The sequence below is a fragment of the Podarcis melisellensis genome (assembly GCF_964234715.1).
Source record: "Podarcis melisellensis genome assembly, chromosome: 8".
In the NCBI taxonomy this organism is placed as follows: domain Eukaryota; kingdom Metazoa; phylum Chordata; class Lepidosauria; order Squamata; family Lacertidae; genus Podarcis; species Podarcis melisellensis.
Window position 1 is genome coordinate 56,688,047 of NC_138540.1, and position 26,050 is coordinate 56,714,096.

General features: G+C 51.0%; 2 protein-coding genes across 3 annotated transcripts; both read left to right on the forward strand.

Annotated features, from left to right (window-relative positions):
* Positions 1-4,289: 4,289 nt before the first annotated feature.
* SF3A3 (splicing factor 3a subunit 3) lies at positions 4,290-15,521 on the forward strand. Its single transcript, XM_081921589.1, has 17 exons — positions 4,290-4,473; positions 4,578-4,625; positions 5,287-5,339; positions 5,582-5,687; positions 6,907-6,979; positions 7,228-7,319; positions 7,720-7,802; positions 8,139-8,277; positions 8,456-8,524; positions 8,922-8,989; positions 12,560-12,667; positions 12,971-13,040; positions 13,143-13,307; positions 13,422-13,532; positions 13,872-13,962; positions 14,335-14,390; positions 15,264-15,521. Exons 1-17 carry the CDS (start codon positions 4,378-4,380, stop codon positions 15,339-15,341), a joined length of 1,506 nt encoding a protein of 501 aa, XP_081777715.1. The 5' UTR covers positions 4,290-4,377; the 3' UTR covers positions 15,342-15,521.
* Positions 15,522-17,854: 2,333 nt separating this feature from the next.
* LOC309376403 (uncharacterized protein) lies at positions 17,855-25,999 on the forward strand. 2 transcript variants are annotated; one of them, XM_081922720.1, is made up of 8 exons: positions 17,855-17,919; positions 21,674-21,745; positions 22,269-22,639; positions 23,003-23,101; positions 23,864-24,029; positions 24,294-24,358; positions 24,865-24,960; positions 25,466-25,999. In XM_081922720.1, exons 2-8 carry the CDS (start codon positions 21,706-21,708, stop codon positions 25,715-25,717), a joined length of 1,089 nt encoding a protein of 362 aa, XP_081778846.1. In that variant the 5' UTR covers positions 17,855-17,919; positions 21,674-21,705; the 3' UTR covers positions 25,718-25,999. The 2 variants fall into 2 exon arrangements, with proteins under 2 accessions (XP_081778846.1, XP_081778847.1); XM_081922721.1 differs by lacking the exon at positions 17,855-17,919 and having other exon boundaries at positions 20,827-21,745; positions 22,269-22,328; positions 22,572-22,639.
* The last annotated feature ends 51 nt before the right edge of the window (positions 26,000-26,050 follow it).

Genomic DNA, 26,050 nt, shown 5'->3' on the forward strand with positions numbered 1-26,050 from the left:
TGCGGGTTTCCTTGGAAATGAGCCCCCCTATACCCCGAATTTAAATGGAGCTCACGTCCAAATAAACGTGCACAGGATTGTGGCTTTGATCTTATACTGCTCGTGGTTATGTTATACTAAAAGTAAAGTTCCGTTTAAGACAGCCGTGTCCCGTTTAAGGCAGCCCGATCCATTAGGACGACTCCAGCGAACTCTTAACATAGTAAACAGAAGCCCTCCCCGCTCCGATGCTGCTGGGTCAAGCCTGAATGCGGGCTCTTCCCGGGCTTAGCCTGATAAGTCGCATCAGACCTCTGCTGCCTCCCTCCTCTTTGTTGCTCTGGGTTGAATTCCCTCGAGCCGGGCTTTCCTGCTTTACAAAACAAACAAAAAACCGTGAAAGATTTAGCACCCCCCAATCCTCGTTGCTTCGATTCAAGTTGGAACTAGAGTCTCTGCAACTCCGCTTCCATTTTTCCAAAAGGGCTCGTCCTCTTTTCAATACAAAATGACAAGAATGTTCACAGCATCCCTAGAAACAAAGCATGGCAACCTGGGATGGTCCTGGTGATGACGCCAACACACAAGCATGAACTTACCACAATAGGGAACACACACCCATGCCAGAGAGACCCGCCTTGCAGCTGATACCTGCTACTGTCCGTCTCCACTCACAGGAGGAACAGGGGACAAAGGACAGGGATCCCACAGCCCTCCTGGGCCAAGGGCTCAATACCCACCCAGGGAAGGAAACTCTTTTGACGAAGAGCCAATGGGAGGGACAGGAGACCCTACAACAGCAGCTGTAGCATGCCTCCTGTTGGGCACTTGTCTGGGGAGCTTGCGATGGAGATGGAGCCTCTGCCCCCTACTCACCTTTGGCATATCTTGGGGGGGGGGGCCTCTAGTCAGGGGCAAAAGAGAAAGATCAAGGCCACAATACCAGCAGCTCCACAGGGCAGGTTCCAACAGCCACAGCAGCACACAGGAGTCAGGCACTGAAGGAGGCTTTTGCTACTCCACCCCTTGCCCCACTGCCTTAACTCCTGGTTATGAAGGGCTGGCACCCTGGAGAGGTAGAAGAGCTCGTGTTTGTCATGCAGGGGTCACAGGTCCCCATGCAGGATATGACCCCACACCAGGACACCTACCCTTCATTCATACGTACCTAAGCGCATCAGGTGAGCATTAGACCAACCTTCTGGCTCCTGTATTTAGCCCCCCACTCTCCCCCCACCCTATGACCACTTTCTCTTCTGCCCTATTGGCCAGCCCTGCCCTGCTGGGCAGCATCTCAGCAAGACTCTTCATTGCTTCCCACAAATGATTTGAGAAGCCTGCAGGGAAACTGAGAGGGGAGAACAGGAAGTAACCCATAGAATTTAAAGGACTAGGGTACAGACCCATTACACCCACACATTTGAATATCACCATGGTGCATCTGCAGCAGCACAACTGGACACCTTCATCTGCCCCAGCTGCAACAAAACATGTCTCTTCCACATCCATCTCTGCAGCCACAGCCTCTGGGCAAATTAAGGTGGATGGTTGTGGTTTCACCTGCATTGTGTTTTGCAATTCACCCAGCCACCCTGGAAGAAAACTTGGGTTTTTTTAATGAAGTTTTTAAAAGGGAGGAGAATGGGTCAAGAGATGGGGCCATGGGGGTGGGGCGTTGCCCCCTAACACTGCCTGAGCCCTTCAGACTCCAATCCCTCTCTATCATGCCCTATCAACAAATATGCAAATTCACAGCCTTTATTGAGCAGCATCCAGGATGGAGGTGATTCTGAGCAGCAAAGACACAGGAATGAAGTTGCTGAGCCCCAATCAGGAATCCCAGGAGAGCATCTGAGCCTGGGGCAGTGGATTAATGTGTTCCCACTACAAACAATATTAGGAAAGTCTTAACATGTTGCCTTAACTGTCATGGCGCTTGCCAAGGACAGAGCAAAGAGGTAAACCCCATGCAGGAGCATCTCAGCCACTTCTGCGGGTAATGGGGTGAACCTCCCTGCTGGACATGCAGAAGGGAGGAATTTCAACTGGAGCACACAGTTCTTGAGCCAGCATACTGTTAAATGTGTGTGAAGTGGGAGAGAAGGGAGATTGTGCCACCTGGGTACAATGCTGTGCTCATGACTAAGCCTCTCCCACTCCCACCCCAAGCTAGGAGGGGAGGGGAGATGGCAGTGACTGTGTGTGTACCCACACACCCTGTCCTCTTGCAAATTATGGGGGTGGGGGAGTGATCCTTGAAAGGTGTGTTTGGCTAGTCACGGCTGGGCAGCATCATCCTGGAGGAGAGACTCTCTTAAGAATATTAGGGGGATGGGCAAGGGAAGGACTACACCACGTGAAAAATGAACATAATATTTTAACTGCAGTTCATTCATTTTCAGCTTTGTATTCTTGTTATAAAAAGTGTGCCCGTAACCTAGGTTTAAGGTGCCATTCAGCTCCTAGCTTTCTTATCTCAGTTTCTAACACTGTTACTCATATGCAGCAAAGGGAGGGGACAAGAGTAGGTTGTTGGTTTGCTGCAGACAGCACCTTGTTTCAGCAGGAAGTTGGTGAGAGTTATGATTGGGAGTGACTGTGCTTTTTATCATTATAGTGATGGGTGGTTTGGCCTCCATTGTGAAGAGAAGAGAGCTTATACAAAGAGAATTCCCATGGAAAGTCCAGGAGCCTCTGAGCCCTCAACAGTGATCTTCCAGCTAGTCCCCCACCATAATATTAATGAAATGTTCAGAAGGCTTTTTTTTGGTAGGGTTTGGATCTCTTTTGAATTTAATAATTAATATTGTACAAATTTACGGCCTGCCCTCACTCAACAACTTTGTCCCCCCCCAAAAAAAGTTTTTGTGTCCCTATTTATGGGACACAATTTATGTGTCAACCCTATTTATAACTTCCAGGACAAACAAGTGTGGGAATGTGCCCTGGCCCCCCTGCAGCCCCTTTATGTCAGAAAAGCAACCTAGTCAGAACATTACCAGGTGGGGGAAGGGACCAATTTGCCATTTTGTGGAGTACAGGGTGGCGGCAGAGAATGAGCCAGTTCAGCTTCACAGTCAAAATGCCCCCTGCTGCTTTCACACTCATTGAAGAAATATGGGTGAGCAATAAGTGCCCAGGAATGGGGCACTTATATGCAGCTCTCAGACTAAAAATAAAATTAAAAAATGTTCCTTGCTATAAGGCACGGGTGGCCAACTCCTAATAGACTGCGATCTACTCAGAGTTAAAACTTGGAGTGACCTACCCCCTTTTGGGGGGTTCAGGTCAACGTTTTTTTAGGGAGGAGGAAAGCCCCTTTTTGGGGGGCGCAAGGCAGTAATGTTGAGCTTTTTTTTTTAGGGGAGACAAAGTTGTTTAGCTTCTTTGGGGGTGCCAGTGATCTACCGCAGACGTCTAGTGATCACGATCTACCTGTTGGAAGTGCCTGCTATAAGGCAAGTATCTGACATTTACAAGTTATCAGGAAGAAAAGGCACTGCTACTGTGGCACACAGTTGGAGGGCAACTTTGGGCGATCACGAGTTCTGTATTGCTCGCGCGCATCCCCGTCCTCCGCCAGGGGTTGCTACATCGATGGACAGGGCAGCTTCGCCCCACTGCTGGGGATGGGGAAAGTCATGGACCTCCCACTGAAGGCAATAGCCGAATCCAAGACGCTACTTCCCTCCGTGTTCCACCAAGCCCAGGACGGGGCACAGCTTGATTTGAGGCACACCCCATTCCCGCCTCATCCCACCTGCTGCAAGGGAAGGTCCTCCGGCAGGGTGGCCCTGAAAGGCTCCTGGCCCGTTGGGCGCCAGCAATCGCCACGCAGCAAGTATGGGAGTGGGGTATCCCCACAAAGAGCTTCCTGTCTCATCACTTAATCAGGCGCCCCCAAAACACACACACACACACACAAACACACACACGTGTCTCCTTTATCACGTCTGGCCCAACGGGGGCTTCTTCCGGGGCCAGCAGGAGCCGAAACAGCCATCTCTTTAAAAATAAAAACAATGGGCGACTCTCTAACCCTAACCCCACGAGACATTCGCGTGTCGGATTGGTCACATAACTGGGCACGATCCTCGTCCCTTCACCCCCCGGCTCTGCAAGGGTTAATGTCGCTCGCGGATGAAGGGGCGGTGCGACGGTTCGTCCCCCACCCTCGCCAACCCCGAGCAGCCCCATCCGCCTCTGCACATCCCGCGCCGACCCCCATAGCTATAGCCATAGTGTTTCCGCCGGAACTCTCCTGCGCCGGGGAAGGAACTGCGAGGGACCGCTGGAAGAGTGGCTTCCGGTTTTGAGAGTTCGCCATTTCCGGTCCCGCCGAGCGGGACTCGAGTCCTAATACCGGCCTCCTCCTCCGCTGCTGCCGCCGCCGCCGCCATGGAGACCATCCTGGAGCAGCAGCGCCGCTACCACGAGGAGCGCGAGCGGCTGATGGACGTCATGGTCAAGGAGATGCTCACGCGGAAGTCCACGGTGAGGAGGGGGAAGGGGATGCTGGGGGCGCCGGCCCCGCATCGCCCCACACCCGCGATTGACCCGCACCCCCCTCATCCCTCTTTGTCTCTCCCTCTAAGCAGCTTCGAGACCAGATCAACTCGGACCACCGCACGCGGGCCATGCAGGATGTGAGTAGGCCGGGCCTTGTCTTGTGGGAAGGGTGGGCTTTACCTTACTGTTTATTCATATGCCGCCTTTCAACTAAGAAGGTTCCCAAAGCGGCTGCCCAGAACAAACGGGTATATACAAATGCAAGAAAGCAAGTCCAAAACAACGCAAATGCAAATGATAACATATCTGAAGGATTCCAGCAGGATTGAAAACTGAACATATCCACACTCCTGCCAAAAAGGCAAAGAGCATTCCCTAAAACAAACCTTAAGAAGAGATAAGAATGCTTAAGTCATCATCTTTGCCTTATAAGGGTTCCAGGTGGGGCTGGGAGGGGACAAGGCAGGTGGGAAAGCTGGTGCCTCTTGATGGTCCCAGCAGACTCTCCCCTGTAGCAAATGATTGGCATTTGGCATTGGTTACATTGGCATAGGTGGCACTAAGAAAGCTTGGAAAGCAAGTAGGATTCAGATAATTCAGTGACACAAGATGCAGGAGCAGTAAGTGCCTCAAGACAACCAGAGAGGCAGAAGGGACAGCTGATGGTGCAAGGTGGGCAGGGAGCTCTGCTGCCATTTTACCATGAAGCCCAGCCCCTTCAAACTTGGGGAGCCACCTCCTGCTGCCACCAGAGCTGTTATGGCTGACTCGTGGGCCCTGTCCCTCTTTTCCTTCCAGAGATACATGGAGGTGAGCGGCAACTTGAGAGACTTGTACGACGACAAAGACGGGTAAGAAGGGTCTTGTTACCTGGCAGTTTCTTTGAGAAAGGGGCAGCAGACTTTGAGCTGGCAGGACCTGGTTGAATGGGTACTGGAAGGGAGGGGGAACACTTAAAATCCAGAAAGCATGCACTGCTGTAGTCCTTGTTCCATGTGCAGCACCAATCAGGCCAGAGCCCTCATTTCTTTCCCCTTCTGCAAGCAATCCTGCTAGCCGATCTGAAAAGGCTTCCTCCTCCTGTTTTCTATAGATTGCGGAAGGAAGAACTCAGTGCCATTTCAGGGCCCAATGAGTTTGCTGAGTTCTACAATCGTTTGAAGCAGATTAAAGAGTTCCATCGGAAACACCCAAATGAGGTGAGGTTGTGTGTGTAATGAATCCTCAAGGAGTAGCACCACTGACTAGTTGCCCTACTTGGTCTGAAGACCCTGGGATTTCATGGTTGCTTCTGGTATTGCTAAAGTGACTTGACTGTCTGTGCTGTAGCCTATATGCTATATTTTCTAGTTTGATCTTTGCTTCCTGTATTCATCTTTCCATACTAGAAGCAATCTCCACTACCTCTTTTCATGCTGTCCTTTTATGCACCAAATACACATTGCTTTTCTTTCCAAAACCTTTAGGCAGTTGTTCAACTTCTCTCCTTGTCTGCCTCCCAAAATTTGGTAGTGCAGTGGTTCCCAAACTTTTTCATTCTAATTCCCCCTTGGTTCCATAAATTCACCTCCAGTGCCTCCTTACCCTACAAAAAGCATTATTCAGAATAGTGGTTTGCACAACTCACTAAAGAAGATAATAACAATAAAATGCAAAACAGTAACAATTAATTGCACACTTATTCAAAAGCCAATTAAACTATTTATCTTAATTAATTCAACAGAATTGATGAACTTGATCCAGTAATACTTGCTTTTCAAAGTCTGATGGTTATTTAGCAAGATTATTAATTACCACATTTAGTAACTACTTTACTATTCAGTAAACTCTTAATGTGATGGACAGACTTAATAAAGTGAAATCCATTTCCCAATGTCTGGTTTAAAGTCACTTTGCAGGAGCCTTAACTCTCCATGCTTTGTAAGATTTGATTTCTTTGCTTGGAGAGAAGTTGGATGACTACACCAAAATCACATTCCACCAAATATGATGTTGGAAATGCAACAAGAAGCTTTTTAACCATTGTCAATAGTGCAGGATATCAATCAGAAATTGCCTCAAAAGTGATAAGAGTAAAAGAAATAAGCAGTAAGAAGTGAAGAAAGTGTTTCATTCTAGGCTCTATCCTGGTCAATCATAAATAAGCGAAAAACATGCTTGTAGAAGCACATCTGCAGCAGCCCCTAAGTAACCCCACCCCACCCCAGGAGGCAATACCACCCACTTGGGGAACCACTGTTGTAATATGTCTGTTCCCTTAATCTTCTGTTGTCTCCTGCAAACATTTCTTTCCTTCATGTCTTGTTTAACTACTAGCATAAGGTCTAATGTATTTTGGATCAGGTATCACTGCATTTATTACCTGTTCATTATCTGGCCTGTTAATCCTAAACACCTGTAGTAATCTGTCCCTTGTAGATTTGTGTGCCGATGTCGGTGGAGTTTGAGGAGCTCTTGAAGGCCCGGGAGAATCCCAGTGAAGAGGCTCAGAGTAAGTTTTAAATCTAACCTGTCTGGCATAACACCTTGCTTGGCCTCCTATTCTGATGCCCATTACACTTTCCAGATAGTTGAAACAAAAATGGGCAGAGGACCTAATGCTGCAAGATTGCTTCTTGCTTGTCTTCATCTGCACTGTAGCCAAGCTAGAGGAAATGCTCTTTGTTCTTGGCCTGGGGATTCAGTTCTCTTCCTCATTATGCCAGTTCTGAGTTGTCTGTCTCTATTTGTTTTCTGCAGACCTTGTGGAGTTCACTGATGAAGAAGGATATGGCCGCTACTTGGACCTGCATGACTGTTATCTCAAGTACATTAACCTCAAGTCCTCAGAGGTGAGATTTCCAACCAGGTTGTCTAGGATTTGGAAGCATTTCTTGTCCTCTGTTCTGTACCCAAATGGCCCTGCCCACCAAGTATAGCATGCATTAGAGTGCAAACAGAAGGGAAACGGAATGGAGAAGGAACAAGCAACAGGTGTTCAAGCACTAATTCTTAATAGCTTCAGAAATATTTAATAACTAGGGAAACAGTTCTGGGAAGAGCAAAATGGAGGCAGGTGGTCCCAGCTGAACCAACAGAATTGGCCTTTCTGTCTCCCTCTTCCGCCTAATGGAATGCAGTTAAGGGGGTGAGCAGCAGGGAGTAGGGATTATCTAGGAAACGATTCAGTGCCTGCATTGGGATCTTGCATGAAGTCACAATTAATTATCTCTTTTTCCCTGTCCTCTGCAGAAATTGGATTATATCACATACCTGTCCACTTTTGACCAGCTTTTTGACATTCCTAAGGAGAGGAAAAATGCTGAATACAGGAGGTGAGAACTCAGAACTTTTTGGGGGGCGGGGAGAGAACAGACATTAAACTCTTCCAAAGCCTCTAATGTATCTTTATCAGTCTGGACTATTTTTTGTGTTCTGCTCCTAAGGTTATTAAAGCCATTCAAGTTGTTTTATGCCCCTCAAAATCCATTGTGACCAGATTTTCTCTGTCACCCACGTGGGCTTAGTAACAAGCTGAAAGAACCATAAACCTTGTTTGGCATCTTTCTGTGTAGGATCTCTGTTGGCGGGCTCCTTGCAGTGGGGTGAGGAGCATTGTTTGAGGATGAGGCTGTCACCTCATCCCTCTCTTCCCTTGATGATTGATACAGGTATCTGGAGATGCTCCTAGAATACCTGCAGGATTATACAGACCGAGTGAAGCCATTGCTGGACCAGAACGAGCTGTTTGGCAAAATCCAGGCAGAATTTGAGAAGAAGTGGGAGAACGGCACTTTCCCTGGTTGGCCGGTGAGCAGTGCCCAGGATGGGGTGGGAGCTGGAGGTTTGGCAAGATCATGGTCTCATGGAGCAAGTCTCTGCTGACAGCCTCCTTGAACCACCTTAGGAGCTCTAAGTAATTGGCCACCAAAGCTTTGGACTGTGTTTTGGAGGATCTTGAGCCACTAACCCTCTTGTCTCTTGGCAGAAAGAGACCAGCAGCGCCCTCACCCATGCTGGGGCCCACCTGGACCTGTCAGCCTTTTCTTCCTGGGAGGTTTGTTTGCCTTTTTGAGCCTGTCTTGTTGGTGCTGGGAAGGAAGCAGGAGGGGAAGGGCTGCGGCTCAGAGGCAGAACACCTACTTTGCATGCAGAAGGTGCCAAGTTTGATCCCCAGTGACATCTCTGTTTAGGGCTGAAACCTTGGGGAACCATTGCTGCTAGTAAGTGTAGACGATACTCAGCTAGATGGACCAGTGGTCTGCCTCTGTATAAGGCAGTTTCCGAGCTTTCCAGAACAGTTACTGCTGCTGTTGCCGCCGCCTTTGCTCTCTGTGCTGTGCGGGGACTTTGGCCAGGCTCCTGCTACCCATTGCCCAGCTAGACGAGGGAAAGGAGATGGTTAACTTACAGCCAAGTCATGTCACCTCTGTGCATTTGTGCTTCTCCCACAGGAATTGGCGTCCCTTGGACTGGACAGGCTGAAATCTGCACTGCTGGCTTTGGGTCTAAAATGTGGTGGGTAAGTAAAGGATTTGTTTAGAGCTGGCTGTGGGGGAGGGTGTTGTTGCTACTGGACCCCGTGTATGACACCCATACTTCTTCATGCAGCACAGAGTTAAACTAAGGAACTTGCTTCCATAGGAGGCAGTGATGGCCACCAACATAGGTGGCTTTAAAATAGGGTTAGAAAAATTCACGGAGAGGACACTTGATGGCTACTAGCCCTGATGGCTATGCTCTGTTTCCACAGTTGCAGTGATGCTTCTGAGTAATAATAATAATAATAATAATAATAATTTATTATTTATACCCCGCCCATCTGGCTGAGTTTCCCCAGCCACTCTGGGCGGCTCCCAATCAGTGTTAAAACCAGTACAGCATTACATATTAAAAACTTCCCTGAACAGGGCTGCCTTAAGATGTTTTCTGAATGTCAGGTAATTCTTTATCTCTTTGACATCTGATGGGAGGGCGTTCCACAGGGCGGGCGCCACTACCGAGAAGGCCCTCTGTCTGGTTCCCTGTAGCCTCACTTCTCGCAATGACGGAACCGCCAGAAGGCCCTCGGCACTGGATCTCAGTGTCCGGGCTGAACGATGGGGGTGGAGACGCTCCTTCAGGTATACAGGACCGAGGCCGTTTAGGGCTTTAAAGGTCAGCACCAACACTTTGAATCGTGCTCGGAAACGTACTGGGAGCCAGTGCAGATCTCTCAGAACCGGTGTTATGTGGTCCCAGCGGCCACTCCCAGTCACCAGTCTAGCTGCCGCATTCTGGATTAATTGCAGTTTCCGGGTCACCTTCAAAGGTAGCCCCACGTAGAGCGCGTTGCAGTAGTCCAAGCGTGAGATAACTAGAGCATGCACCACTCTGGCGAGACAGTCCGCGGGGAGGTAGGGTCTTAGCCTGCGTACCAGGTGGAGCTGGTAGACAGCTGCCCTGGACACAGAGTTAACCTGCGCCTCCATGGACAGCTGTGAGTCCAAAATGACTCCCAGGCTGCACACCTGGTCCTTCAGGGGCACAGTTACCCCATTCAGGACCAGGGAATCCTCCACACCTGCCCGCCTCCTGTCCCCCAAAAACAGTACTTCTGTCTTGTCAGGATTCAACCTCAATCTGTTAGCCGCCATCCAACCTCCAACCGCCTCCAGGCACTCACACAGGACCTTCACCGCCTTCACTGGTTCTGATTTAAAGGAGAGGTAGAACTGGGTGTCATCTGCATACTGATGAACACCCAGTCCAAACCCCCTGATGATATCTCCCAGCGGCTTCATATAGATATTAAAAAGCATGGGGGAGAGGACAGAACCCTGAGGCACCCCACAAGTGAGAGCCCAGGGGTCTGAGCACTCACCCCCCACCACCACTTTCTGGACACGGCCCAGGAGGAAGGAGCGGAACCACTGTATGACAGTGCCCCCAGCTCCCAGCCCCTCTAGACGGTCCAGAAGGATGTTATGGTCGATGGTGTCAAAGGCCGCTGAGAGATCCAGCAGAACTAGGAAACAGCTCTCACCTTTGTCCCTAGCCCGCCGGAGATCATCAACCAGCGCGACCAAGGCAGTTTCAGTCCCATGGTGAGGCCTGAATCCCGATTGGAAGGGATCCAAATGGTCCGTTTCCTCCAGGTGTGCTTGGAGTTGTTCAGCAACCACCCGCTCAATCACCTTGCCCAAGAATGGCAGATTTGAGACTGGGCGATAGTTGGCCAAATTGGCCGGGTCTAAAGATGTTTTTTTAAGAAGCGGTTTAATGACCGCCTCTTTCAGCGGGTCTGGGAAGGCTCCCTCACAGAGGGAAGCATTCACCACCCCGCAGAGCCCATCGCCCAGCGCTTCCGGGCTCGCTTTTATCAGCCAGGATGGGCAAGGATCAAGGAGACAGGTGGTTGGTTTCACTCGTCCAAGCAGCCTGTCCACATCCTCGGAGGTAACAGATTGGAATTGATCCCATATAACAGGACCAGACAGAACTCTAGCACTCTCCCGCCCTGGCCCTGCTCCCACGGTGGAGTCTACCTCCTTCTGAATCTGAGCGATTTTATCTGCAAAAAACTTTGCAAAAGCATTGCAGGAGATCTTGGGGTCCCTACCAGGCCCCGGTGGTACAGGTGGTTCCGATAAACTGCGAACCACCTGAAAAAGTCTCCTGCTGCTGTTTTCTGCAGATGCAATGGAGGCGGCGAAGAAGGCCCTCTTCGCCGTCGCCATTGCCACTTGGTAGGCTCGACGTTGAGCTCTAACCCGTGTCCGGTCTGATTCAGAATGAGTTTTCCGCCACCGGCGCTCTAGCCGTCTCAACGATTGTTTCATCACCCTCAGCTCCGGGGAAAACCACGGGGCTGTCCGGGCTCCATGCAATCGGAGAGGGCGCTTCGGAGCCAGACAGTCAATTGCCCTGGTTAACTCCGCATTCCAGCGGGCCACCAGGGAATCAGCTGAAAGGCCATCAACTTGGGTTAAAGCATCCCCTACCACTCTCTGGAAGCCAATTGGATCCATTAAGTGGCGGGGGCGGACCATCCGAATCGGTCCCACCTCCCTGCGGAGGGGAAGGGTTGCGGAGAAGTCCAGTTGCACCAGGAAGTGATCTGACCATGGCACTTCTTTTGTTTCGCTTTTAGTTAATGTCAGATCACCAACATCCGTAGAGGTAAACACCAAGTCTAAGGCATGTCCGTGGCTATGAGTTGGGCCAGACCTATTCAGGGACAGCCCCATGGAGGCCATGCTTTCCACGAAGTCCCGAGCGGCTCCTTGTAAGGTCGTGTCGGCATGGATGTTAAAATCCCCCAGGACAACCAAGCTAGGTGTCTCCAGGAGCATATCCGCCACGACCTGAAGCAGCTCGGGCAGGGAATCCTTGGTGCAGCGGGGAGGTCGGTACGCCAGTAGGAATCCTGTACTGCCCCTATTGCCCAACTTCCAGAACATGCACTCAGAAAACTGGGTCTTCCCAATAGGACGCCTGGTGCAGACTAATGACTTCCTAAAAATCACTGCAACCCCCCCTCCCCGCCCACATGACCTGGGTTGCTGTGCGTAAGAGAAACCTGGTGGGCAAGCAGCGGCAAGGACAGGCCCATCTGCTTCATCCAACCAGGTCTCTGTCACACATGCCAGGTCAAATCCTCCATCCACAATCAGGTCGTGGATGGCAGTGGTTTTATTCATCATTGACCTGGCATTGCACAGCAACACTTTCAGGTCATGTGGGTTTCCCTTGCTGATTACTGTATCCTTCCGGTCAGGACCAGACCTGGAGGCAGGGATAGTCCTCAAACAACGACTAAACCTGCCTCCTCGGTAATGACATGGTCTGGTCTTAGCATAACTCCTCCTCCTTTGCTGGAAACCACAGGAAAGGAGAGTGCTCTTGTACTCAATTCCTGCCTGTGATCTTCATACTGGGGCATCTGGTTGACCACTGTGAGAAAAGGGTGTTGAACTTGATGGGCCACAGGCCGGATCCAGCAGGCTCTTATGTTCTTATGTGAGAGGTCTGGTTTTTTGGATGAGCTCTGGGTTTGTCTGGATCTGGAGGTACAAGCACATAATGCGTTTCTTCTCTTCCTCCTCTCCAGGACGCTAGAGGAACGTGCTCAGAGGCTGTTCAGCACCAAGGGCAAGTCTCTGGAGGCCCTTGACCCTTCTCTCTTTGCCAAGAACCCAAAGACAAAGGGGAGCAAGCGGTGAGGCACATGGGGGTATGGCTGGGGTGAAGTTGAACATATCCTGCTCAGATCATCTTCTTGCAGAGGGGCAGCTCCTTCCTTCCTTCCTTCCTTCCTTCCTTCCTTCCTTCCTTCCTTCCTTCCTTCCTTCCTTCCTTCCTTCCTTCCTTCTCTGCCAGTAGCTGGGTGGGAGAGATGTTGTCCTTGGCTTTAGCTTTGACTAGCAACCTGAGCTGTGTGACCCACGTGGGTCCTCCTGGCGCTGCAAGTGGGATGGGGTGTGTGTATCCTTATCCCTTCATCAAGCCGTTTCCTTGACAGGGACACTGAGAGGAACAAGGACTTGGCTTTCCTGGAGGCTCAGATCTACGAGCACGTGGAGATTCTTGGGGTAAGCTCTGTCTCCCATCCTTCTCCCTAGCCATTGGGGTTCTGTTGTGGTTCAGTAGGCCTCCTACTGTACTCACTGGCTCTCTTTCCCACCCCCTTGTAGGAGCAGCGGCAGCTGACTCATGAAAATGTGCAGCGCAAGCAGGCACGGACCGGTGAGGAACGCGAGGAGGAGGAGGAGGAACAGATCAGCGAGAGTGAGAGTGAAGACGAAGAGAACGAAATCATCTACAACCCCAAGAACTTGCCCCTTGGGTGGGATGGCAAAGTAAGCCCGGCTCATTTTGGGGCTCGCAGCACACCCCAGGGGATGGGAGGAAGTGACTGCTTTGTGTGCTCACTCTCTCTCTCTCCCTCCCCCCCCCACCTCCTTGCCTTCCAGCCCATCCCTTATTGGCTGTATAAGCTCCACGGCCTGAACATCAACTACAATTGTGAGATCTGTGGGAACTACACCTACCGTGGGCCCAAAGCTTTCCAACGACATTTTGCGGTAGGACACTGGAAAGTGCCACAGTGTTTATTTGGGGAGTGTGTGTGTTTGATTGGGCCTCCAAACAAACTATCAGTTTGCATAAGGTTCAGGGCTCTTGCTAGGCAGCAGCCCTCGAATCTTAACACTTGCAGAGCCCCCACTGTGCAGTGGGGAGGGGGACCCTTCCCAACTGGCTGCTTTTTAGCTTAGCCTTCTATTTGAGACCCAGGTTGTGTGGCAGTTCTGCATGGAGGGCAGTGGCACAGGCCAGCCTCTTCTCTGCCCTCCTTTCCCCCTCCCTCTGGAGCACTTTGGCTCCGTCATGGCCAAGCCTTGATGCTCCTCTATGTTCCATAGGAATGGCGCCACGCCCATGGAATGCGATGCCTGGGAATCCCCAACACAGCTCACTTTGCTAACGTCACGCAGATTGAAGATGCTGTTTCATGTAAGTGGCCACAAGTTGCCTTCCTGGCCCTGGGTTTGCCTGTGGCTGCCAGTTTCACATTGTGGGGGGTGGGGGCCATCTTATCAGAGTGATGGGCCTGCTCTGCCAGCTGCTGGCTTGTTGTGTGATTTATTTACCTCTTTGCTGATGTGCCAGGATCAGCAGAGTGACTGGGTGGGTGGAGCTTCTCAGAGGGTCAACTCATGGTGTGACAGGAGCCTGATCCTTTACCCCTGGTTGGGCAGGGGTGCACGGCTTCTGGTGCTTCCCCAAGCAGAGTAGCAGCTATCCCTCCACCTGGGCATCTTGGGTTGTGACTGGGAGCTAGCAGTTGACAGTCGCCTCTGACAGTTTGTGCATGTGTGTTTACAGTGTGGGCAAAGCTGAAGCAACAGAAGGCTTCGGAGAGGTGGCAGCCGGACACAGAAGTAAGCTGGGTTGGGACATCCCTTGCAGTTGTCTGTTCGGAATGGGACTGGGAGGACCAGGCCGGGGGTTAGTGGTGTGTGTGCCTTCAGCTCCGGTCCCCATGCCAAATTCTACCGAGGTCCCCAATGTTTAGCAAAGGAAATGCAAAGGCTAGCACTGGCTAGCAAAGCCCACTGAAGTCAAGGGGGATAAGAACTATTGGTTGTTACTAGTCATGTGACCAGGGTGAATGTCCCAGGGTAGAGAGGAGTTCCTCCCATGTCTAGATTGGCTGTTTCCTCCATAACTGTCCACCCTATTTCCCCTCCTATACAGGCATCTGTTGTGTGTCCCTGCCCCACTCCCAGCATGTAGTTAACTAGCTGGGGGGTTTCATTGGTCTAAACATGTTTCAGTGCATTGGTTTCTCCCTTGGCTACTGATTCCTCCCTTTTGTGTTTGGGTGAGGCTGTTTCAGCTACATAAGCAACAGCACTCAGGGCTGAATGTCAGAAACAGGGCGTGACAGCTCAGTGGAGCCTCCATATTCAGATGCATCATAGAGGGGTGCTGGAATGCTCTCTGTTGTTCTTCTGCCTTGCTTCAAGGCTTCCCAGAAGCACCTGATTGGCCAAAGGAGGCTGGACTAGATTGGCTCCTCAGAGAGTCTCAGCAGAGGCAGTGCATCCCATTTTGCCGCTTGAGGCCGATGCCGCTCCACTTCTCCCCCAGCGGCAGGGCTGGCAGGGTGCCTGCAGAGGCTTCTGTTGCCTGTGGCAGCAGCTTCTGGGTTTCAGCGCTTTGCTGTCTCCATGGTGGGGGAGACCTTTGCCTTAGGGCCCGGGTACTGCTTTCCTGGTTTTCCCCACACTTGGGCTTCTCTGTCAACCTAGGAGGAATACGAGGATTCCAGTGGGAACGTGGTCAACAAGAAGACCTACGAAGATCTGAAGCGCCAAGGCCTGCTGTGATCAGAGGAGACGTTGGCTTGACGCACCCCACCCCAGACCTCCCATGTTGCGTGTGTGCCTGTTCTTCCCTCCTCCATGGGAGCAGGTGCTTCAAGGACACTTACAGCTCACAGGGTGATGATTCCTGTAACAATTTTTTCATAAAAAATAAACCTTAGTTTTAAAGGCAGAAGGAATGGGCACCTGGTGTGGTCTTTAGCTTTATTTGATAGACATGTTCAGGCTTCCAGCTTCTTTCACACGTAATGCATCCTTGTTCACTAGAAGTGGGACACAAGGCACAGATTCAGTCCTCACTGAGAACTAAGCCAGAGTTGAACTTTCGCTTCCCAAAGATACAGAAAATACTCCCTCAGAAGCTGGTGGACTCTTTCATTGGATATATTTAAGAAGAGATTGGATGGCCATCTGCCAGGGATTATTTAGCTGCGATTCCTGCATTGCAGGGGTTGAACTCAAGCCTTTGGGGTCCCTTCCAACTCCACTGGTCTATGATTTTAGGGTCATTCCTTTGTCCCTCCTTGTAGTTCATTGGGCCGTTTCTGTTTCAGTTGAGCCGGGAGGAAAAGAAGAAAGTCCCTTTGTTTGCAGCTAATCAAGGCCTGGCTGTGACAGGCAGTTGTGTTCACTAGGTTTCCCCAAACCCACCCGCTTCTTCAGAAGCTGCTGGTAAATATCCTGCTACTGCTTCCAGCTCCTGGGTCCTAATGCCTACAGGCACCTTTCCCTCTGAGCAGGATGCTTCTCTTAAGGGCCATTTGCTCTGGAATACAGCTATTGTGGCTCTGAGGCAGGGAGTTGCTGGGTGGAAAGGACAGGCATGCCCTTGCAGGTATCAGATGTGTATGGGACAAGGGGGTTGCAATCTAGTTGGAAAAGGAAGTAAAACCATCCAAAGTTGCTACAGTGGTGGTGGCAGCAGCTGCTGCTCTGGCAAGCCACAAGGGAAGACCATAATGACCCACCACATGTAACATCTGTATCTTCTGAAGTCTCTGTTTGGGGAAGGACCACACCTCAATTCTAGAGCATCTCCCTTACAAGCAGATGATCCCAGGTTCAGTTTCCTGCAGCATCTTCCGGTTGTGTTGGAAGAGACGCCCACCTGAAATCCTGGAGAGCTGCCGCTTGCCAGTGCAGACAGTACTGAGCTAGATAGACTAATGGTCTTGATTCAGTATAAGGCAGCTTTCTGTGTTTCTCTTCTCCCTGGATTTAGTTCCTCTTTTTCTTGTTATTTCTCTGCTGCTACCCAAGGACCCCAGAGACCTGCTGGGAACAGAGAGCGTGGCTAATTACCCTAATTGGGATGGATTTGTTGCTGTAATTGCCTGAGGAAGGCGAGGCCCTGGTGGGCACTTGGGGGTGGCTGCAGCCTGATTGGAAGTGGGAGAAGGGCAGTTTGGCTGAGCTGTGTTCTTGGGTGCCCTGGTTGGAGGAGATTTGGGGTGTTCTGCCACGGGGAGTGGGGGGCTAAGTTCAGAACCTATTCCATCTCACTTGAGGAACATCCCTAAGCTTTGTGTTACCGACTTGTAATGGAACAGCAGCATTTATATACAGTCACACAGACTCCCTTTCTTGATAAACTGTATTGGCAGCATTTAGACACACACCCAGACTCTCTTCTTTGAGAAACTCCCTCTCGATCCCAAAGTGGCCACTACACTTTGGCTGGCAAGGACTTTGTTTCGCCCAGGTGAGGAGGTCTCTAGGAAAGGGTGGTGGGGTGTAGGTTTTGCCTCCTAGCTGTGGCTTTCAGCAAGGCAGCTGCTCCATCCTCAAAGCTGGCAGTCTCTCCCCGCTTCCATCCCAAAGACGCCTTCCCTGGCCATTTCTCTCAGAAAAATCTAAAATCCTCCTATTGACTCTTCCAAGCTTTTTTAAAAAAGAAAGGGTAGCCCCCTCTTCCCAGGGGTAGTATGAGGGTGGTGGTCCCAAGTACCCCAGGTCTCCTGCCCCTTCACTCCACCCGATCCTTTTTGTTTTGTTGCATTGCTGGTGAGACCCCCCATCACCCACCACCTTAATTTATCTCTGTACACCTACACCAGTCTATGCCAATCAGTATTGTGGACCTGCCCCCCCAAGTAGTGCCCCTCTCCACAGCAGCCTAACCTTTTGTCCCATTGCAAGATGTTTCGTAGGTGGAGAGGAACTTCCAGCTGTTGAGCGGCACAGGCAGGTCTTTCTGATACCAGAGGTCTGCCTGAAAAGCTTGAATTGTCAGATCCTTATTGTAAACAGCATACAGTCTTTGTTGGGGGGAAGGATGGAACTCCTTTCCCCATCTTTTATGAGGATTATCTTAAGTGCTCTGATGCCTTTACTCAAAGACTCCCTGAAGCCAGCCTTGGTGACTGTGCCTCATCCCGCCATGTGTTCTGGGCCCCATGTGGGGAGAGCAACCCTCGGTTGCCCAGAGCATCATGGAAGCAAACCCCTCCTTTCTCCCACCACTCCACTCTACCTGCTGGTTGGTGCCATCTCTGCCTGGGCGGGGAGGAGGGCTCCCCAAGGGGCACCTCTTCTGCCAGCACAGGAGGAAGACATTGCTCAGACAGGCTTCTAGGGCGAGGTAAGTGAGCGCAGCTGGTGGGTTCCTTTGGGGGACTAGCTAAGGAAGGCGGGAGAGGGGGGGTGCATGTTTGAGAGTGTGTATGTATGAGAGACCTGCCTGCTACAGAGGGGACTGGTCCTCTAAAAATATTGAGTTGGGCTTCTGAATGAGATAATCCATCCCTGGATGAAGCAGAGTTGGTTCCTCAACCTGCATCCTTAACGTACAATGGGATCCTGAACGAGCAGCGATCAGGTGGGGTGGAGGCCCTCTGAAAGAAAAGACATTCCCCAAACCCTACCATGCTCCAGCTCCTTAGCTGGAAGGATGATCTGTGGATTATACATTTTCCTGGATTAGAACTTGAATGCTTTGGTTCCTGAGGTCTCCCCTGAATTTGCAGCGCTTCCTTGAGGTTCTAAGAGGGTTGAAACCAAGCAAAGGAACAGAGCATCGTGGCGTGAGCTTTGGTGTTCAGTTCCTTTCTGTCAGACCTCTATTTTGGGAAAGTGAATGGGCTGCACTTCATCATCCAAACTGGTATCTTTCTCAGATATGCAGTGCCTTTAGGGAAGAGCCCAGGCCCTGCTTTTTCAACTAATGGCTTAGGTGTGTCCCCCAAGCTTCCACAGCGATTGTCAAGAGTGTTGGAGATGACCCAGGGCTGAGCTGATGAGGTTTTTTGCTAACTGTTGGGTGTAGGTTGGCTGGCCGGAGGTGCTGGTAGGATATAGGCGTCTGTTCTTGAGGGTTTCTGTCCTTGATGCCTGTCTACAGCTTTCCCATTTTTCCTCTGGGGCTCAACCAAACACAGGGTTGCTGGGCCAACGACATTTGTCATTAGCGAGGAGCCCTGGGCCTCTGGGCGTGTCATTTTCCAGTCTCCATGGCAGCCACTGCTTGGGGACCTGCAGGGGTTCCTGGAACTCAGCCCACAGCCTTCATAGGTCTTTGTACTTGTTGCTGCAAGTGCTCTTACCCCTTTGACCGCTTCACCAGCAGCTGCTTTAATGGCCTTAACGAAGCACCACAAGAGATCAAGGCCTTGGAGGGTTATCAGGCTAAAGGCTAAGCAGATTTGACCAGGGAATGAGACACAGAGCAGCCAAATGCTCAGTGCGAGAGCAGTTGTTGCTGGTGGGAACAGATAATAGAATCATAGAATTGTAGAGTTGGAAGGGACCTCAAGGGTCATCTCATCCAACCTCCTGCAATGCGGGAATGTAGGAATCTTTTGAAGGATGTTGACTGGTGTTCAGTCTTCTTGGTGGCACAAGTCAAGGTCCCACAGTGGACCAGTGAAGCTTCAGATGGTATGGACTCCTTGAATTTAGCCTGCGCAATCCTGCCAATATGCCCAGCGCAGATAATGGGGGTGCCCTAGAGATGAGGCAGGGGCAACTTCTGGTTACAGGAATGTGCTCCCTGGAGGAGGCTTGCCCATGGCTGACTCTGTTGTGTTTTCTGCACCGGTCAGAGACATTCTCATTCTGCCTTTGACTTACTGACTCTGCTTGTTAGATTTTTCTATGCTCCTGCATTAAGTATGTATTTTGTCCTGCTGGTCCAGTCCCCGTCCCCCCCATTTTTCTTGGGGCTTGCTTGTTAAATCCTTTGTATTTGTTGCTAAGTCCCCTGGGAACAGTCACGCTATGTGTCTTCGAAACAAAATAAGTATTGAATAGAGACATAAAATGATTACCATTTAATGAAAGTGTTACCAATAAACATTACCCTGTTTAGGGTAGTTTATAAAGCTGATGAACATATATTATATATTAACTGTTTTAATGACTTGCTTTAATTAAGAAGACATTGCAAGATTTCCCAAAGAGGAGGTTGGGGGGTGTCTTCCAACACTGCAGGAAAAGGCTATACCAGCAACAGCCCATAATGGCACATCCTGTCCTCTTGGAATCCAGAATAAGTTTCACATGGAATAAGATGCATGAGGCTAATTGTAGGAGAACTATATAATTGTAGAGTTGGAAGGACCTCAAGGGTCACTGAATCCAACCCCCTGCAATAGATATAGTGATCCAGAGCTGCAGCTGCTCACCCCACCCCCATCCATCAGTTCGCAATCAAAACCAGCCAGACTTTCCCTAAGACTTGTTCAGTGTTAGGTTTTGCTGAGTCTCTGAGCAAATGAAGCTTGGCAGTTACTAAAAATGCACCTCAATGCACACAACTTGTTGCTCCAAATTGGCACTCACTTTCTTTTGTCAAGAAAGCTTCTTAGTTGAGGTAACTGTGCCTTGTCCTTTAAAACATAGCAAAACTACATAAGAAGAGCCTGCTGGATTAGGCCAATGGCCCATCTAGTCCAGCAGTTTCCATTTTGTGGAAGCACTATCTGTCTTAGTTTATTAGACTTGCCTGCCGCAAAGGTTAGTTCAGGAACCGGGAACTGCCCTACACTATCTGCCGTGAAGAGAGCTGCAAATAATTCATTCAGGTTCTCTGCAACTCCTATGACTCCTGCGATGTATCCCCCCACTGTCAACTCTCATCTTGTCCCCCCTTTGTCTCTAGCACACTGCCAACTAAACATTCACCTTGTCACTCTGACTACCAGAAAGTGACACTCCTCTACCCATCCCTACACTGGCTCCCTGTCTGCTCCAAATCCAGGATCCCCCCCCCCCCCCCGCAGAGCCTGGAATGGTCTTCTCTCTTTGCTGCTCTCATATACCTAAAGGCCTCTCTCTGCCTGTGACCTTCTTTCCACAGCCTTCAGCCATCCCAAGGTCTCCCCCCTCCAGCAGCTCCTCTTGCATGCCTGGAGCTGCCTCCCTGGATGCCTGCCTGCAAAACCCCCTCCCTGGCTTTCTGCAATGAAGCCCAAGGCCATGCAGCCAAAATGGAGGCACATCCAGCTTGCTTGCTTGCTTGCTTGCTTGCTTGCTTGCTTGCTTGCTTGCTTGCTTGCTCTCCTCTTCCTCTGTGGTCATATTTAAGACTGGAAGCTCATCAAGGGAAGGTGCTGCCCTCCTGTAAAAGCATCAGGCACACAGATGGCACCACACAGAAATAATGGGGAAGGGGGATGGTCTTCCATGCAGGTCTTCTCCTTTTGCTGAGTTTGTTTAGCACTTCATGGTTCAAAATTGGCAGCATCTGTTCCGGGAGGTGCTGCAGGGCTGGGATCTAGCAACAGCCTGAGGCAGTGAAGCTGTTGTGGGGGACGGGGACAGCAGCCTGTGCATAATCACTCTCATAGAGAAAGACCCAGCTGACCTTCCCCAGGAAGGCAGGTGTAATGTCTTCTGTTCTGACTCCCTCCAGTGGATGTTACAGGACTTGGGGCAGCTCAAGTTCTGTCCTTGCAGACTGTGACCAGATCCAGATGCTCTGCACTGGGGTGATCCAGGTGGCTCCAACTATACTGGCCAGGTGGAGAAATGGCTTGACGGTCCAAAGCATCTCCTTCTGCCTTTTCTCCTTGAGTGAGCCACTTTTCAAGGGCCCACTGTCCTGACTATTGTGGGCACACCTGATGCCCTGATCAGATTCCTAGTCAGTGACTGCACAGTCTCATTACCTGGATGAGAAGATCAAAACACAAGAATGTGCAAAGGGCCCTGCTTCATTCGACCCATTGCTCCTAGTGAACTGAGATAGGTCCTGCCAAGACCCTGATTAGGATCCTTTCTACAGCTTTGTCTTGAGTTTAGGGGTTGCTTGCATCACCTCCTTGTGCTCGGGGTGTGTGTGCCGAGAAATCTGAGAAATGCATACATATGTTCCTTCCCTGTTGCCCACTCTGCAGGGTCCTACAGGATTAGATCCCCTTGGCTCGAGATGGCAAGTCCCAAAAACCACCGGATTCTCCCAGCTCAGGGTAAGAGGCTTCATTGTGGTGGGATTTCTGGCAGAGGCGACAGCCTGACATGTGACTCACTCCTTGGTGAAGGTGACATTTGGAAGACACAGAGTGTCTCCTGAGCAAGTCAGAGGAACCAGGGTAGTATTGGGGGGTGGCTGGCTGTTGGATTTCTGCTTGCCCAACTGTCTGGTAAAAGAACAAGAGCCCCACTCCGCACTGGTGGAGGAAGAGAGGGGTGGGTGGAGCACACTGCCCCTGGTACCACGATTCTGGTGGGGTGCCATCACAGCTGCCCCCCCTGCGCTGGCTGGCACACCCCTGCAGGTGGTATCCCACACCCTGGCCTGCTCTCTGCCCCCGGTTCTGGAGCATGAAGCTCTGCCACTGCCCTAAAGAACAGTGGTCTGCAATGGGATCCATCAATGCTTTGATGGGACATTGTCTGATGGTCCCCTACAGTGAGCTGTGGGTGACAGAGGTGCCTTTTCTCTCTGCCTTTCAAGAAACAAACAAACATGGTTTTTCTTTCCATCTGCAGGCATCTTTCTCCTCTGGGTTGCTCTGCACCTCAGCACTTGGACCTCTTGTATACTGGCAGGTGAGAGGGCTGGCTGGCTATGTGCTGGGAAGGGGAAGGTTCTGTGTAGGGAGGCCCATGGGGCACAGGCTGAGGAAGATCCTTGGTACTTCCTGCCACTTTCCTCTATGCACCTCTTGAAACATAAGCAGGGCTTCAGTTGCAATCCAGGCTTCTGCTCCACTCAGGAAACCATTAGCATGAGCAGAGACTTCCTTGGCTCGCACCCCAAGGGATTTACTAACCTCTTGCTTCCTCTTTCAGAGCCCGGGCCCATTTCAGGAGCACCCCTCATCCCCAGCAGCTCAGCAAACAGCACAGGCATGATGAACGTAAGAAACTGACCCAGCATGACGCTGCTGTGTGTGGGGTGTGTGTGTTGGGCATTTCCCAGTTGGAGGAGATGGGATGGGAATGTCTGGGTGGGGGGCAGGCATGGAGCGTCTGCTCCTGGCTGGTTGCTGCCCTTTGATGAGAAGAAACATCCTGCAGATGGAAGGATTCATTGGGCAGGTTTGTATGTGAGAGAGATGAACCAGGAAATGATTCAATTGGGAGGCCCAAGTGGAGGTGGCAGGTCAGGTCTAGGTCGCAGGTGAGAGGTGCTACTAGGGCAGAGGATGCTTGGCCTGGGGAGGCCAGGGCAGCTGTCTAGTTTTCTTGCCATGAAGGTTCAGCTCCATTTCCCTCTGCAGCTCACATGCCAGAGCTTCCAGTGTTCCGGGGAGCGATGCTACCATGACGAAGCTCATGGGAACAACACAGAGACCTGCCACAACGCAACACACTGCGAGGTAAGGAGCCCAGAGGTGTTATTTGAGCGGGGTTGTTTTAAACAGTTTTAAAGTGTTATATGTCAATTTGTATTTTGTGGGTTTTATAAAGTTGATTAATACTCTACAGCCTTTTAAAATGTGTTTGGGAGGTATTGTTCTGATGTTTTTGTTTTAACTATTGACTAGTGTTTTTACCTTGTATTTTTATCCTGTGAACCACCATAAGATCTTGAAGGGTAGTACAGTGGTACCTTGGGTTAAGTACTCAATTCATTCTGGAGGTCCGTTCTTAACCTCGGGTTAAGAGCTTTGCTTCAGGATGAGAACAGAAATCGTGCTCCGGCAGTGCGGTGGCAGCAGGAGGCCACTTTAGCTAATGGGGCCTCCTGCTGCCACCGCACCGCCGGAGCACGATTTCTGTTCTCATCCTGAAGCAAAGCTCTTAACCCGAGGTATTATTTCTGGGTTAGTGGAGTCTGTAACCTGAAGCGTATGTAACCCAAGGTACCACTGTATATAAACCTATTATTATTATTATTATTATTATTATTATTATTATTATTATTATTATTAATATAAATAAATAAAGCCCCCCCAAGAGGCTGCAAAGGACTGTGGGTGGCCTTGGCCTCCGTCCTGGACTGTGTCCTTACACGTGTGGGAGGGATCAGCTACAGTGGGGCTGTGGGGTCCAGCCACTCCTGCTTCTCTGCATGGATCATAATGCAGCTATGGTCAGTTGTCAGCCTTGCCCTGCTAACCCTTTGGTGGGTCTTGCAGCTCTTCCGCCTCAACACTACGAGCTACACAGCCCGGTGCAGCAGTGAGTGTGGGGGAATCAACGGCACCGACATGTGCATGCAGAATGGCACCATCAGAATGAACTTGTGTTCAATGGAGTGCTGTAGCTCCCCAAACTGCCTGCTCCTCAATGCTACAGCCTATGGTAAGCTCCCCCAATTAGGATGCTCTGCTTGGCAGGATTCCCTCTCCCTGGGGAGGCTGAGCTGACCTATGGGGCTTCTGGGCTGCCTTCGCAGAGAGGCCTTTCTTGGCTCTGGGGACTCAGTCCCTGGAGCAGCTGAAGGGCAGGATTCCAGCCCGCAGCCAGCCTCTCTCCGACCTGCCAGTCTGGCATGACAGCTTCTCCTGTCGGTCAAGAGGTCCTGGGGGCCTCAGCCAGCTCCTCCATCTCTCATGTCTGTTCTAGGTGACCTGCCACCCACCACCACACCGGCGCCCACCACTACCACCACCAAAGCACCTCCCAAAAATGTAGGTGTCACTTCATGTTCTGGCAGGGATGGCTTGTTTGCTGGCAGGGCAAGTGGGCAGGTGGCATCCTCAGAGTGGGTGGGTTGGTGGATGAGTGGGAAATGGGATCCTGGTTCTTTTCCTATGCCCTCCCCCCTGCCCAACACCAGGGGTGCACACCCACCCACCCCACGACACATTGGATCAATCATTCAATTGATGAGCTGTTAAGCAGAGGGGGAGATCCCTGGGAGCAGGAAAGAAGTGGGGCCCACCTCCTCCCAGAAGAGTCTGGGCTTTTTTGTTGGGTTTGTCTGCCTTGCCTGCCTCTCCTTCCTTCCTGACAGCCATGGATGGCTCCAGCCCATCCAGTCCAACCTGCAGAGATGTGTGACTGTCTGAACCCAACTTAACAAATGCCTGCATCCTTCTGAACAGCCCTGATTTGGCTGGGGATTTGGCTGAATCCAGTGCACAGCCCTGGTGTCCACAATTCAATGGCCTGCCTCTCTTTCCTCCCTCTGTAGGGGAAAGTGTGCTCAAGCTTCACCTGCCACGGAGAAGGATGCTACAAGGGACAGAAGCACGCAGCCGGCTGCATCGTGGGCTTTGATTTTTGCGAGGTACCGTTCCTGAAATAACACTCCCCTCCAAATGCCCAAGCTCTTGTTCTGCCCTCTGAATGGAGCCCTTCCATGGGGCAGGGGCCTGAAGTGTTGCTGCAGTGCCTTAGAATGCAGCTGGAGCCTTGAAAGCTCCTTACAAACCAGCAGGAGCTGCATGCCTCAAGAGAGCAGCAGGTACCACAAGGCAAAGTGGAAGGGGGTGGGCAGTGGCCAAATGTACACCCTGATGGCTGTCATGAGGATTCTGAAATGAGAATAGTAAGCTAAATGGGTGCTAGAGCATCCAAAGGAAGCCTGCTTTTTAGGACAAGAGATCTGAAGTCTGAGGAAGAAAGGGGGGGCACCAAATCCCCATCGGCAGCCCCGAGTGCCAGCTGCCCTCTGCAGGCACCCTGCTTGATCCTGGGCCCCCACACAGCACCAACGCCTGAAACAGCAGCCAAGCTGGTTCCTGTGTCTGCTACTTGTGTGGGCCAACACTTGCTCCTTTCTCTCCTTCCAGATGAAGAAAACCGGCCCCCACTTTGTGGCTGGATGCAGCAAAGTCTGCAAAACGGCTGGCCCACCCTGCTCCGCGGGGTCCAAGGTGCCCTGCTACCAGGAGTGCTGCCCAGCGATGCCCAAGACCAGCTGCCTGAAGCTGGATGGCAAAGTGCACTTCAATGGAGCCAAGCAAGTGGTAGCCCTCACTCCCCTGCTCCAGCTGCTGGTGTGTGCAGCCGTCCTCAGCCTGAACTATGCTCTACTGTTCTAGGCTGGGCATAACTGAAGCTGAGCTGGCCTGTTCGGGTCCTTAGGTGGTGGCAAAAAACAACTCTCCCTTCTCTGCCTCTCTCTCTCTCTCTCTATGCCTTGGGGAATCCACTTGGTTTGGGCCTTTCTCACGAGGCCAGCAAATGCCTTCCCCCCTTCTCTCCTTTTTCTTCCAGGGCCAAGTGATTTATGAACCTTTGGGCTGTGTGAGCTTGCAATAAAGGGTGATATATAAATCGAATAAATAATAATAATAATTTAGCTCAGACCTACCGGTACATAATCAAGAGTCACTTTCCTCCCCTCTGCCCTGGTCTGAAAGATGGCAGGAGAT

Coding starts and splice junctions, on each gene's coding strand:
- SF3A3 (XM_081921589.1), top strand. CDS start 4,378: ATGGAGACCATCCTGGAGCAGCAGCGCCGCTACCACGAGGAGCGCGAG. Junction 4,626..5,286: donor GCACGCGGGCCATGCAGGAT/GTGAGTAGGCCG, acceptor TTTTCCTTCCAG/AGATACATGGAGGTGAGCGG. Junction 8,278..8,455: donor GCACTTTCCCTGGTTGGCCG/GTGAGCAGTGCC, acceptor GTCTCTTGGCAG/AAAGAGACCAGCAGCGCCCT.
- LOC309376403 (XM_081922720.1), top strand. CDS start 21,706: ATGGCAAGTCCCAAAAACCACCGGATTCTCCCAGCTCAGG. Junction 21,746..22,268: donor CCGGATTCTCCCAGCTCAGG/GTAAGAGGCTTC, acceptor TTCCATCTGCAG/GCATCTTTCTCCTCTGGGTT. Junction 24,359..24,864: donor CCAAAGCACCTCCCAAAAAT/GTAGGTGTCACT, acceptor CTCCCTCTGTAG/GGGAAAGTGTGCTCAAGCTT.